Source organism: Sarcophilus harrisii, chromosome 4, assembly GCF_902635505.1.
Source record: "Sarcophilus harrisii chromosome 4, mSarHar1.11, whole genome shotgun sequence".
Lineage (NCBI taxonomy): Eukaryota > Metazoa > Chordata > Mammalia > Dasyuromorphia > Dasyuridae > Sarcophilus > Sarcophilus harrisii.
Genome location: NC_045429.1, coordinates 355903744 through 355916186, shown reverse-complemented (window position 1 = coordinate 355916186; position 12443 = coordinate 355903744). Strand labels below are relative to the sequence as shown.

The 12443-nt window shown below is 49.3% G+C and overlaps 1 protein-coding gene across 2 annotated transcripts in view; it reads right to left on the bottom strand.

Annotated features, from left to right (window-relative positions):
• Positions 1-12443, bottom strand: part of INTS3 (integrator complex subunit 3) — a 36127-nt gene that overhangs the window by 4854 nt on the left and 18830 nt on the right. For both annotated transcript variants that reach the window (XM_031966602.1, XM_031966603.1), the window contains exons 7-22: positions 12038-12182; positions 11547-11676; positions 10246-10343; positions 8632-8823; positions 7401-7488; positions 6896-6975; positions 6302-6393; positions 5855-5961; positions 4942-5061; positions 3965-4094; positions 3586-3640; positions 3310-3413; positions 2734-2778; positions 2403-2522; positions 1849-2002; positions 918-986 (exon numbers count right to left, since the gene is read on the bottom strand). In XM_031966602.1, coding sequence (XP_031822462.1) covers positions 918-986; positions 1849-2002; positions 2403-2522; positions 2734-2778; positions 3310-3413; positions 3586-3640; positions 3965-4094; positions 4942-5061; positions 5855-5961; positions 6302-6393; positions 6896-6975; positions 7401-7488; positions 8632-8823; positions 10246-10343; positions 11547-11676; positions 12038-12182 — 1729 coding nt within the window. The remainder of the gene's footprint in view (positions 1-917; positions 987-1848; positions 2003-2402; positions 2523-2733; positions 2779-3309; positions 3414-3585; positions 3641-3964; positions 4095-4941; positions 5062-5854; positions 5962-6301; positions 6394-6895; positions 6976-7400; positions 7489-8631; positions 8824-10245; positions 10344-11546; positions 11677-12037; positions 12183-12443) is intronic.

Here is a 12443-nt window from a genome sequence, read left to right as displayed (position 1 = left end):
AGTCTCACAGGGGGGATGGGAGAAGGGCAAGCCAAGAGCCCAAAGAGAAAGAGGCATGAAGAAGTGGTATATGACAAGATAACCCAAAACATGGTAGAAGATTGTGTTTGGGAAGAGGCAGGGGTGGGAAGGAAGGAACTGTTGCTGAGGGCCCTGCTGTCCTAACAGGGTAACTGTTGGAAAGGACTGGATAATGACATCATTCTATCACCGGTACATAGCTGGGAGAGGAAGAAGGGTCACTCTGTAACGTGTAGTCCCCTTGTCTTGGCCTATGTCAAGCCCACTGTGGCTCCCTGATGAAGACGTCGAAAACAGACTGTGACACATGACCCACAAATAGCTCCAAGTCACCCTCAGGGAACCAACTCTTAGAACCATCTAGTTTGGGCTCGTGCGTGAGCCAGTGTAGACCAGGGGGCTGGTTCAGTGTTGGGTGTCAGGGACAAAAGGAAGAATGCCCCATGAAGGGCTAGCTAATTGATGGAGTACTAATACTCCCTGGAGTATTAGTACCAGCCTGGGACAGAGCCCAAATACTCTGAACATCATTATGCCTCCTTGTGACTTTAGGGTACAGAATGTGATAAAAAGGACAAGAACCAACTTTCCCCAGCCTAAGCCCGACTGAGAGAGGCAGACCCCCAAATAGTTCCAAAACCCTTCAATCAGAAAGAGGGGACACAGGTGTCAGATGATGCCGAAAAGAGAGGGGTTGCTGAGACTTCATCTCCTAGTGCCTTTGTTCTTGTATCCTCTCTACAGACAGGCCTCAGAACATCCGACAGCAGTCCCAAAGGGGAGGGGGAAAGCTGGTGCTTCTCTACATACAGGGGCATGTGTCCGTCTGCATGTGTTTTAAAGAGAAAAGAAGCCTAGCATTTGAACCCCTAGAAAGTCAGAAGACCCATACTTACTTGGGCTGAGTCAATCACAGCCACAATCATGTTGAGGAGCTCCCCACTCCTCAAGGTTTCATCTGGGAACTGGGAAAAGAAAAGAAGTGTCAGTCAGAGGTCTGGAGATGTTCCCTCTCCCCTTCTTCATTCTGGTACAAATATTCCCAATGACGGAATCTCCTTCTCTGAGGATGGAGAGAGGTCAGGTGAGCGAGATCTGAAGCTAGGGGAGAGGACAGGAGAAAGAATACCACGGCGGGGTTTTCTGGCTAGTCCAGAGGAAAGAGGAAGTGCTGCATTTTTCCTCTAGAAAGAACCACAGAGGGCCAGGGCAGAGGGAAATCAAATTTTGATCCCATTTCCACCTCATATGCAGACCAGGGAAGGAGGGGCAGCAGGTTGGAGCAAGGTGGGCAAGGCTTCCTCTGCAGTGCTAAGTCTTCTACAGGGAATCTGGAAGGGTCCCTCTCACTCTCGGATGAGCTGTTATTTCCCTTGCTGCACCCACACTCTATGCCCTTTTCCCTGTTCCAGGGAACTTCCACCAAGAGCCAATACTTTCTCCTATATCCCAGTTCCCCAAAAGTTTGTATGAGCCCAAAGACTTCCTAGTCTACTGGGGGCACTGAGCCAATGGAAGTGTGCAAGACCCCTAACCCAGGAAATGGCAGCTCTTCACCCTTGGGGCTAGAAGGAGGGCAGTGGGAAGGGATCCTGGGACAAGGCTTAGGAGGCCCATGGCAGCCTCCTATCTCGACAGCAGAGATGCCGTGGTGGAGGCTGAGGATGGGGAGCTTTGTGGTCCAGCTCTCAGAGGGTGGAGGGGAGGACAATGGGTCTGAGTGTGACCCATCAGGAGAGGAAAGGGACAAGAAACCAGAGGAACGCCAAGGGGCCCAAGGGGGCCCAAGCCTGGAGGTTCTGGGCCATGGGAGTGGGTGGGTTGTACCTCCGTGTAGATGGAAGGAGTGAGGTGGCACAGCAGCCTAACATCATCTTCCTGACAGGCCTTCATATCCATCATCAGACAGGTGTGAAGGTCACCCAACTGCGTGGCCTGGGCAAACGACTCATAGAGGTTCATCTTCCCTGCAGCCGCTTTGCTGTAAAACCCACGAAGCCATGTGAGCCTGGCCAAAGTCCCACCCCGGAACCTCCGCCATTCCTGATCCAGAAAACTCATTCCACAATAGCTCCACCTCCGGTCCTCTCTGAATCGATGCTCTTGATCTGAGCTGGTGCACCTTGATCTCTGTCGGATGCCCGGGAGCTGCCAAGGGCAGGAAGGGCCCCCGCCCCTGTGTCTTCCCGTGGTTGGTGCCTGAGCCAGGACCACAATCAGCCAAACTGGCCACTGGCTGGGGTCAAGGACAGGGGAAAGCTCTCTGGTCTTCTCCCCCCCATTCTAGGGCCAGACAGAAGGGAAAGCTGAACAGGGATCTGCACCAGGGGAGGCGGGTGAAGCCTTTGCTGGTATTCCTTCACCTCCCCTCCTACCCTCACCTGGCCCGTAGGTAGTAGAGCAGGTGGTAGCCAATCTTGGGCTGTTTCTGGTACAGCTCAGACAGGAGATCCAGGAGCAGAGAGAAGCTGCTGTTGTCCTCCTGCATCTGGCACAAGTTCCTGATGGGAAGGGGAAGGAGGTCAGTGCTGAAGAAGCCTTAATGAAAGATCTCCTGAAATCCCTTCCGTGCCATTCCTTGCTTCCTCCCCACAAGGACCGCATCACTTCAGTGCTAAGGCAAGAGCCCACCTGACCAAGAAGTGCTGGGGTGGAGTGAGAGAACTAGGGAGCCAGCAGACAAGCAGGGTCCTCCTAGAACTGGAAACTTACCTAAATATTAGGTATAGGGGCTTCCCCACTGATTCTTCCAGAGACCTAGAATGGTGGGATTAAGAGTCAGAGAATGTATAGGGAGTAAAGGAGATCAGAATTTGTCCCTCCCCCGAGCCAGCAATGGCAGATTGTGAGGAAATTTTAGCAAAATTTCTTCCCTTTCTTTCCTCCTAGAATCTCACTCCTCAGGATCCAGTCTTCTGGGGGAAGGAAGGAAAAGGAGGGGAAAGCACTCCCTACCAAGACATACTCATGAAAGAGCCCTCTGTATCCCTTCAAAGCCAAGATGGCAGCCCTCTCAGGGTGGGAGTCAAAGGTGAAAATGAAGTCGGAATTCTTTTTCTAGGCTGGGCTGGCTTCATCCAGCAAAAATCAGAGGCCAGGAATATTGGGATGAGATTGTGGTGACTCTTTGTCAACATCATGCTGAGCCTAACAGGCACTTAATAATTACAAATACACAGTGTTATTAATCTGAATATAGAGTAATAAATTAGATACAAAACACCTTTCTGGTAGGAGGTTCTGAGGTTCAAATGCCTTGATCTGCTCAGGGGAACAAGGCTCACTTACTCTTCAGTGACCTCCTCAGGCAACACCTCTCCTCTGAAGTGGGCCTTGAAGAGCTCTTGGAGGCAGGAGGCCAGCACGGACAGCTGCTCCGAATCAAAGTCTTCCTGAGGAGGAAACAAGGCAAGAAAGGGTCACTACAGACACAAGGACACGGAACCTCTGCCCTGTGTGCAGAAGGAGGCCAAAGGCTAAGGCTGGGTATAGAGGATGGGCTCTGCGAGGCCTGCTTGGCCAAGGGGGGCTGCACTCACCCTGGGGAGGGCCTCAAATACTTACTTCCAGGACTTGGTCCACAATTTCCTGCATGACTTCACACTGAGCCTCTGTGTCACTGTAGTAAAGAAATAAGAGGAAACACTAGAGACTTGAGAGAGGGAAGGGCCTCACAGAGACCTCATACACAGACACACAAACTTTTTCTGTAAACTTTTCTGTAAAAGTTGGGGAGCAGAGGACCAAGAGTGAGGGAGATCCAAGCCCCATGGTCCCCCATCAATCCAGCATCAATCATAAAGGATTCCATCTTTTGAAGTCCTTAAATCCCCAATACTAGCTGTCACTAGACTCTAACAGGGCTTCTCCACCCCACTATATCCACCTTCGGGCTGAAAGCCCATCCTCTGAGCTGTCTGGGCAGGCCCTGAGAGTCACCCACCTCCCCTTCTGCAGGAGGAGAACTTTATCCTTCAGAGACTCATCCAACTGATCCAGGTAAGGGGTGATGTCAATCGGCTCCTCCACTACTGTCTCTTTGATGGGATGGAATCGAAATTCCCTCTTCTTGCCTGGTGGGGAGGAAAAGGCGGGTCCTATCCTTTGAGAACTCAAGCAGAAAGCACAAAGGGGAAGGGAAATCCCAGAGACAATCGCCTTCTAACTTCTATCCCAACCATTACTTCCTTCACTGTTTTAAACCTTGAAATTCCTTTGCAACTTTGTGTTTGTAAATGATCTCCCTTCCTCCTGTCACCCCTCTTCAGAGCATTTCCCATATACAGCTCCCAAAACAAGTCTGACCAGGTCACTTTCCTGCTCAAGAACTACCAATAGCTCCCTCTAACCTCTAGTTTGGCTTTTAACCTCTATCCCACCCTTCTGGTCTCACTGCATAGCCATCTCCTTACACATCACACTCCAGCCAAATTGCCTTCTTGGTGCTCCCCACAAACTACTTTCCATCTAGGTGTCTGCCCTGGAAAGTAGACCATCCTTTCACCTGATAGAATCCCTAGATTCCTTTAAAGCTCCCATCAATCCCTTTCAAGATGCCAGTCTTAACGTTCCATCCCCCCCCACTCCCAGAATTTACTGGGTTTATTTTTTTTATACTTCATTTTCAATGGATATGTTATTTCTTTCCGACAGAATGTAAACTACCTGGGATCAGGCTGTTATTCTTTTTGCCTCTGTATCCTCAGCACACAGTCCATAGGAGATGCTGAAAATATAACTGAACACTTATGAAGAGTTCTGAACTCTAAACTTCCTGACTGGGAAAGTCTCCTCTTTCTGCTGTATCTCTCCACAAGACCCAGCACTTTGCTTGGCACATGGGCTCTCAGGCAATAATATGAACTAACGCTCTGAGCACTGAGAACCTGGATGAAGAAGAGCAAGCACTGCTAATCTCACCTTTGCTGTTGAGGTCCTCCTCATCATCACTGAAGGCCGCTTCAGCATTGTCATAGCAATTATCATCCTTGTCTGACATGTGATTATCCATCTCCATGGAAATTGGCTCTTCAATTTTAACTTGGAGGAGGAAAACAAAAAGTATGCCCGAGTCTTTAAGACTCTGAGGATCTCATTGGGCTCCCTCCCTCCAAAACTCATCAGTGTCAGAAGAAGAGATGGCTCGTCCTGATCAAAGGCTGCAATTCTCCTTGAGAGAATATTTTAACATTTTATTGATCTCATTAGTGCCCATAGGCATGCAACTTAAGTTGAGGTGGGTGATGAGATTTTGCCAGAAAAAAAGCAAGCATGGAACATGCTCCTTAGGTGTCCAGCTCAGGTTTTCCAAGATGATTGTTAAAAATAAAGAGGCAGGAAAAAAAACAAGGAGGCAGGAAGCATCAAACAGATGAGAAACAGTCTGAACACACTTCCCCAGTGAAAGCCTTCACCCAAAAAGACTAGGGGCAGGGAGAACACAGCCTCTGACTGAGTCTGAAATAAGACTCTGCAGACATCTCCCCTTGAGGTGGCCATTCTCCTGATGCCCATGAGAGTCAGGGAGGAATGGAAAACAAGCAAAACTGAGTAGACACTGACACACTATGATCCTTAACGAGGAAAATGTGTGCACACAGTAGATAGTGGCTTGACAAGGAAAAGGCAAGAGAATACAAACAAAGAAAAGCGAAGAAGGAAACTAAAGAAAGTCAAACAGCAAGATAGATAGTGAAGAGGGAAGGAAAGAAAAGATGGAGGAAGAAGCACAATGAAGATATAGGCAGAGAACCCATGCCAAACAGAAAGCAGATTATCTCTAGAAGAGAAATCCTGATAATCTCTTTTCTCTATTTTTGGGGGTTAGCCATACCTTCCACAGGTGGGGAGGGTGAGCTGCAAAACTCAGGAAACTTCTCCCTCAACATAGCACGAAGCTCCTTATCCAGCTTAGGGTTATCAAACAGGGGGGCCAAGTGCCTGATGGGACAGAAGTGAAGACTAGCAGATTAAGATGGCTCCTTTCACCCCCACCAAAAGCCAAACAAAAACCATCAACATGAAACAAGGTCTGCCTAGGACTTGGCAGCAATGACTACACCCCTGGGGATCCAAGTATTGGGGCACCCTGAGAAGCAGAGAGGGGAGCAGGTGAAGCGCCCAGCAGTTGAGGGAAGGAAGGCCTCCATTGGCTACACTGCCACAGGGCAAACGGGAGCTCCTAGGTGTTCCTTTTCAGGGCTCTGGCAGCAGGGACATGTTCTCAGCCTGCACACTGTGATCCCATCCCAATTCCCAATATTGTCACCACGTCTCTTACGCCAGGACCCGCTTCTCCACAATGTGATTGAGAGAAGAGAAGACACCCTGTCGGACGTGGCCTTCCAGTGGGGGATAGAAGTTGGGAATGATCTAGGTGGAAAGAATAGCGGAAAGAACGTGAACACAGAACCATCGAGGACCCTCTTCCAATTCTGCCCTACGCCCCCAAGAGAGCAAGATGGAGGACCCAACCAGGACTCCTTTCTTTCTTGGGGGTAGTTCCTGCTGATCCAGAGTTTACTAGTTTTGACTTCCAGGATCATTGGGGAACATGGCTGTGGGAAGTAGAGGAAGTTCCTGGTCAAACTGCCAATTAGTTACTGAGCAGCCAGAATGGGGAAGCCCCCAATTAGAAGCAATTTGAGACAGACCTGCTAAGGGAGCTCTTTCCCCAGCCCCTTCATCCAGTTGAGACAGCTGGGAACATTAGGGCATTTGTCTGAGGAGTTCATGTTTAGGGAGAGGGTTCACTCATCTTGGGAAGAAAATCCCAGAGTCCCTCCCTATCCGAGAGCTAAGGGAGCCCTAGGAGAGAAAGCATCAGAAAGGTGAGACACACTGAATGGGGAAAGGCGGAGAACCAACTCCTTACCCGGCACATGAAGTCCAGGAGTGTGGCAGTGATGGCTGGGTGGGGCTTCATGGAGTGATGCATGACCAAAATGGCTGGTTCTAGAAAGTCAGGGGATAAAAAAGGGCCCCAATCCCAAAGCCCCAAGTCAGGGCCTGCTTCTCTTTTCCCAAGAAGAGACAGCAATAAATCTCTCAAATTAATGTTCACCATCCAAGGGATTGAAGTCTGACAGAAGCAGGTCCCAAGTTCCCCAGTTCTCTCCCCATCTTCCTAGCATATGGATTGAAATGGGGTGGGGTGGGAGGAAGAAAGTGGTTTTTGTCTCAGTGTTTTTCCTCTTTATTCTCTCTACCTAAGGCTGGGGTTTGAGGAACGAAGATTATGACAATTCAGCTGGATTAAAGGCATTCACAATGGGCCTAGGGAGAGCTGGTAAGGGACAAAGGCCTGGGAATTGTTCCTAGACAAACTGTTTGTTCTCCTTCCCACCCCTCAATGCATGCTGAGATAACACGGCACATACCTATGTTCATGATGCTGTCCTTGTCTGGACTAAAGAAGAGCCAGTCGTAAAACAGAGCCAGTTTGGCATTGGAGGCAGCAACATTGGACTGGGGGAGAGAATGGAAGGGAGCCTGACACCCTCTTCTCCCCATCTGGAGGTGGGGATCCACCCCCTTAGACAACAGGATGTCTAAGATCAGGGCCCAGGCCTCAGGACACAAGGAAACCAACTTGAACCCCTGCATGTGTGTGTGGACAAGGATACACCGGGCATGTGTACTAATACATGGGCATCTGCGGACCTGCTGTCCTTGAGGTCTTGGTGCCTTAGGGAGCTGAGGCCCATATAACAAAGGTCGTCAGGCCCTTCAGCAGCGCCTTGGCGGTGAGGAGGAGCAGCTGGACCTCAGAGCTCTCCCAGGGCCGTGTGCACACTCTGTGCTTCCTTCAATGATTCTCCCTTTCACCTTACTCCCAAGCAGGGCTGTCCTGAGGGGAGACTGGAGCAAGGAGACTGACTGATCACTCTCAAGAAGGACATATGGAAATCTTGTCAAAAAGGGACAGTGTGGTCGGGAGAACAGCAATAAGATCACATCAAGAGACTCAGGGAGAAAGCTGGGAAGGTGATGGCCCCCATTAGGGACATCTTGTGCTTGGGAAGAAGGAGGAGGACAGCAAAGAGGAGGACAGGTGCTAAGGACCTAAGAGACCTGGAGAGAAGAGTCTGGAGTAGGTGACTCCTGTATCAGAAATAGGAGGATGCCTTAGGGAACAAGCAGTAAGTGAATTGGGGAACTCAACCTGACAAAATCAAAACCCTTAGGAGGAACAATGGGGAATAATGGCAGAAGGAGAAGCTGGGATAGCGTACTCTCAAGTACATCTGAAAAGTCTGAATGCAGGCAAGCTAGTGTTCCAAGTGACAGAGGTAAAGGAAGGAAACTGAGTGTAAGAGACTAAGAGATTAGAGACAGAGGAAGGACTGATAGAAACAAGCTAAGAAATGATGTGGGACAGGGTGAAAAGGAACAAAGAACAAAGAGGAAGAATTTAGAGCGACTTAAGAGGAGTATGTTAAAGCTATGAGGCAGGGTATGAGGACAGCAAAAGGGTCAAAGGACCAAGACTGACACCTGAAGCTTAAAAAGACATGGGATGTCTGGTTACAAAGATGAAGGAGCCTGGGGCACTTTCCTTTACCACCCTGGATTATCCCACATCAATCCCAGCCCCACCAAGTTCCTCACCGTGCACGTGGTCAGGAGCCAGCCGATGATAGCCCAACGAGGCAAGATATCTGAGCTCAGCACCTCATTGGATGGGTGGACCACCCCACAGATGTAGCGAATGAGATCACAGCGCAGAGACTGGCTATCTGGGGTGGACAGATACTGCCTCTGGAACCAATCCTGATACCGCTTTTGTTGGCCAAACCGTACCTAGAGAGGGACAAGAGGAAACTGGGACATGCGGTGCAGGGCAGTGGCCATGGTGGGGACGATGGGTATACCAAGTTGGGGGGTGCTTGGGTCCTGTTCCAAAACTTCAGATAGCTTTCTCAACTTAAAACTCATCAAATAAACTGCTCACTAATCCTTCCACCTTTTAAGATGAATGAGGTACACCTTGAAGACTTTGCCAAGGATGTATTTACCCTTCTTTGTCTTCAACCTCACACCATATATTTCTTATGATTCAGGCACCGTTTGGGCAGCACAGAATGGAACAAAAATTACTGGAATTATATCAAAAGATCTGGGTTTGAGTTATTATCTGTCATGGTGGTGGGACTGAAAATACCACATAATCATTAACTGAGGCAACAGGGGTTGTTTAGCCTGAAAGAAAACACTTGGGAGGGAAGCAGGGATAGAGGGTAGGACATTTCAAGTAGCTGAAGATCTGCCATAGGAAAAGAGATTAGCCTAGTTTTACATGCCCCAGGGGAAAAGAACCAGGGGCTTAATTTAATAAGGATGAGTACAGAAAGGAAGTCTTGGGAGAGAGACAGCCTCAACACAGACTCCTGTTCAGGCAAGAGCTGGCATGAGTGGGTTCTGAAACATATTCCAACTCAGATTCTGTAGGTGATCTTGGAAAGTCATAGAACTTCTTTGGGCCCTAGTTCCCTCATCTGTAAAATGAGGACAAGAACATTTGCACTATCTACCTAGCAGGATGATATAAAACCTTACAATTTTCTAGTGCTCTAGAAGTGCAGGTGCTTATTACATTGCCCTCAGGCATCCCTTCAACACCTGGCTATCTTGTTCCTTTGCTTCCCCTTTGTTACAAAGGTTACTTTCTTTGGTTTACTTGTGTCAATATTGAACACACTAAGGGATCTCAAGGAGGGGTGTGTGTGTATGTGCAAATGTAGCCAAGATTTCTTCTTACCCTGTGTGGATCAGAGCACTGTATGGCACAGGACTACAGTGCTGTATGGATAATGATGAGGCAGACTGTTCAAAGATCTATGGGGTCTTCCAAAGGATAGGTATACCTGTCATCATCTCTGCCCAACAACTCACACCCTAAATGCCCCTAAAAATCTCGAAGTTCTCTTCTTCTTGCCTCCAATCTGTAGGGGAAAAGGGTCTCCCAAAAGAAAACAGAATGGAGGAAGAGAAGGAAAAGTTGGGTTCCTGGATAGCTTCAATCCCTGAAATTGGCTACGTCTTGGTGGAATTAATTCCTCTTGAGAATTCACATTCATTGAGGGAACCCAAAAGGCCCCAGTTACAGGGTTTGCCATCTCTTCCCAAGTGACCCTTCCCTGCTCTCGCCAGGAGCTCTGTGTCCCACACTCCAGGCCCCAGGAGGGCAGGGGAAGTGAGGGCCTCTTCCAGGACATGACATACCCGAGATGTCATGAAGAGGAGTTTGGTCTCCATGTCTGGAGTGAGGCGGCAGGCCAGGAACTTTCTAGATGTTCTTGATTGAAGAAGCTGGAGGACGCCTGCACCAAGGGAAGCAAACAGATCTGAGAGCCCAAAGGAATGGAAGGAAAATTGGTTTGCTGGGCCAGGGTCCCAAAGCAAGCAGCCTGAGGTTAAAGAAGGGACTGAGGAAGTGCTTCCTTCACAGGATTCTCAGGCTAGGGGGGCCTCCCTCCTCCTGTTACTAAGCAAAGTCTGTCTTTAGGGGAAGCAAAGTCAGCACATTCCACAGGGCCAAGCAAAGTGTCAACGCCAAGGAGAAGAATGGGGTGGGGGTGGAGTGAGGGCGCCGGAGAAGGCAGGTCAAGGACACGTATCACCATGTACTGTATGGAAACTTCACCAAATGTATACTAGCACTCCCCCTCGCCAGCCCTTCTGCAGCCCAGTCTGAAGCCTTGTGGGGAGGTCAGAGATTATAGGAGATCAGACAACTCCATCTTTTCTCTTGGAGGGTGCTCCAGTACAAGTCTAACAGCACTGGGCATTTAGGTCTAAGGATTTATTTGGCCTGTACTGGTGCTCCTAGTCTCTTATGATTTCCTAGTTCTTGGAACACTGGCCTAATATTAGATAGGGGAGAAGGAAATCATCAACTAAAGTCCAAGCCCTATTTGGCTCTTTCTGTGCTCAGGGAGTAAACGGACCTTGGAGATTAGAAGGGGAAGGGGACAAGGCTAGGTCTATGCTTGATCTGGGAGAGGCTAACAGATTCTCTTCCTTCCCCCAAAGAGATTACTGGTCAGGCGGGACCTTGGCATCGGAGACAATATTGCTAAGACAAGGGGGCCTCCTCCCCTTGAAGGCCTTGCCAAGACAAACCCCTCACTGACTCAGCCTCACGTGCTGACCTCCAAACACCCCTGCCGACCAGAGAAGGAACCTGCGAACAAGCCAGCAGCTCACCTCCCAAGCCAAAGACTTGCTGAAAAAGGAGTAATCACAGTTCTCTGCTCTACTTTTTTCCCTTGGTAAAATTAACACCTAGTGCCTCTACAGTCTTAGGTTGGGAGTCACCCTGACTCCGCCCAGCCCATGTGACTTTGTTCTCCCTCTTTGGGGGGGCTCTACTACTTGTCTGGGTATCACCAGAGACTTGCTTCTTCTGAGCTGCCCATCTGCCTCTCAGGGTCCCCCACTCATCAATTCCACTACTACTCTTCCCCAACGGGTTTCTCAACCTCTCCAGCTCTCATTTAGAGCATATTCCAATTGTTATTTACCTGTGAACTGGGGACTCAAGGCTTGAGGATTATGGACAATATCTTTCCATAGTAGCTCAAACTCTGGTATCCTAGCAACATTCTGCAGGAGGCGCACCAGGTCCCGGCCAATCATGAAGCAGTCCATGAACTTGGGGGAAAGGGAAAAAGGGGTGCGGGAGAGAACAGATTGTTTACCTGCTAGAGGGAAGATGGAACAGTGTGTTCCAGGGAGGAAAAGAGGAAGGGAGGGCAGTAAAGCTGGATGATTGCTGCTGGTCCCAGGATCTTGGTTCCTGAACTTGTCTATTGAGAGCTGGGGTTTGAGATTGAAGGCTCAGAGGTCTTTGGCTACTGAAAAAGTCTTTCCCAGCTTTTGCTTAGGACAGATTCCCCATTTAAATATAGATTGATGAACCCAGTTCCTTCCCCCTTTTCTCTGTCAGGGGTGAGGGTGGGGTGGGACTAGGTATGGGTCTGCCTGCGTCCTTACCCTGGGCTGGCTCTCTTACCCGCTCCCGAAGCAGTGAGATGCAGAAGTCCACCTCTTTTTGCCGAAGAGCCTGGAGCTGGGCTGTGCTATGGTGGTCTACAATGAGCCTTAGGTAGGTGTACACCGCCATGGCAATAAGAATGCTGCTCTTCAGCACCCACTCTCTGCAGGGAGGCAGGAAGGCAGGCAGGACAATGGCACTTCTGCCCTATCTAGATCTGCCCACATTCCTGAATACAGTTCAAGTACAGCAGATTTGCTTCTAGGATGCCCCCCCACCCCATCCCCGGCTATCAGCATTGCCAGGTACTTTCACAACTCCCTACCCACAATACTAGGGCTTCCTAATTTATTCTGTCTGATACCCAGTGAAGAAGAAAAATGCTATATGAGAACCAGGTCTTCTTAGCCCATGAGCTATGATA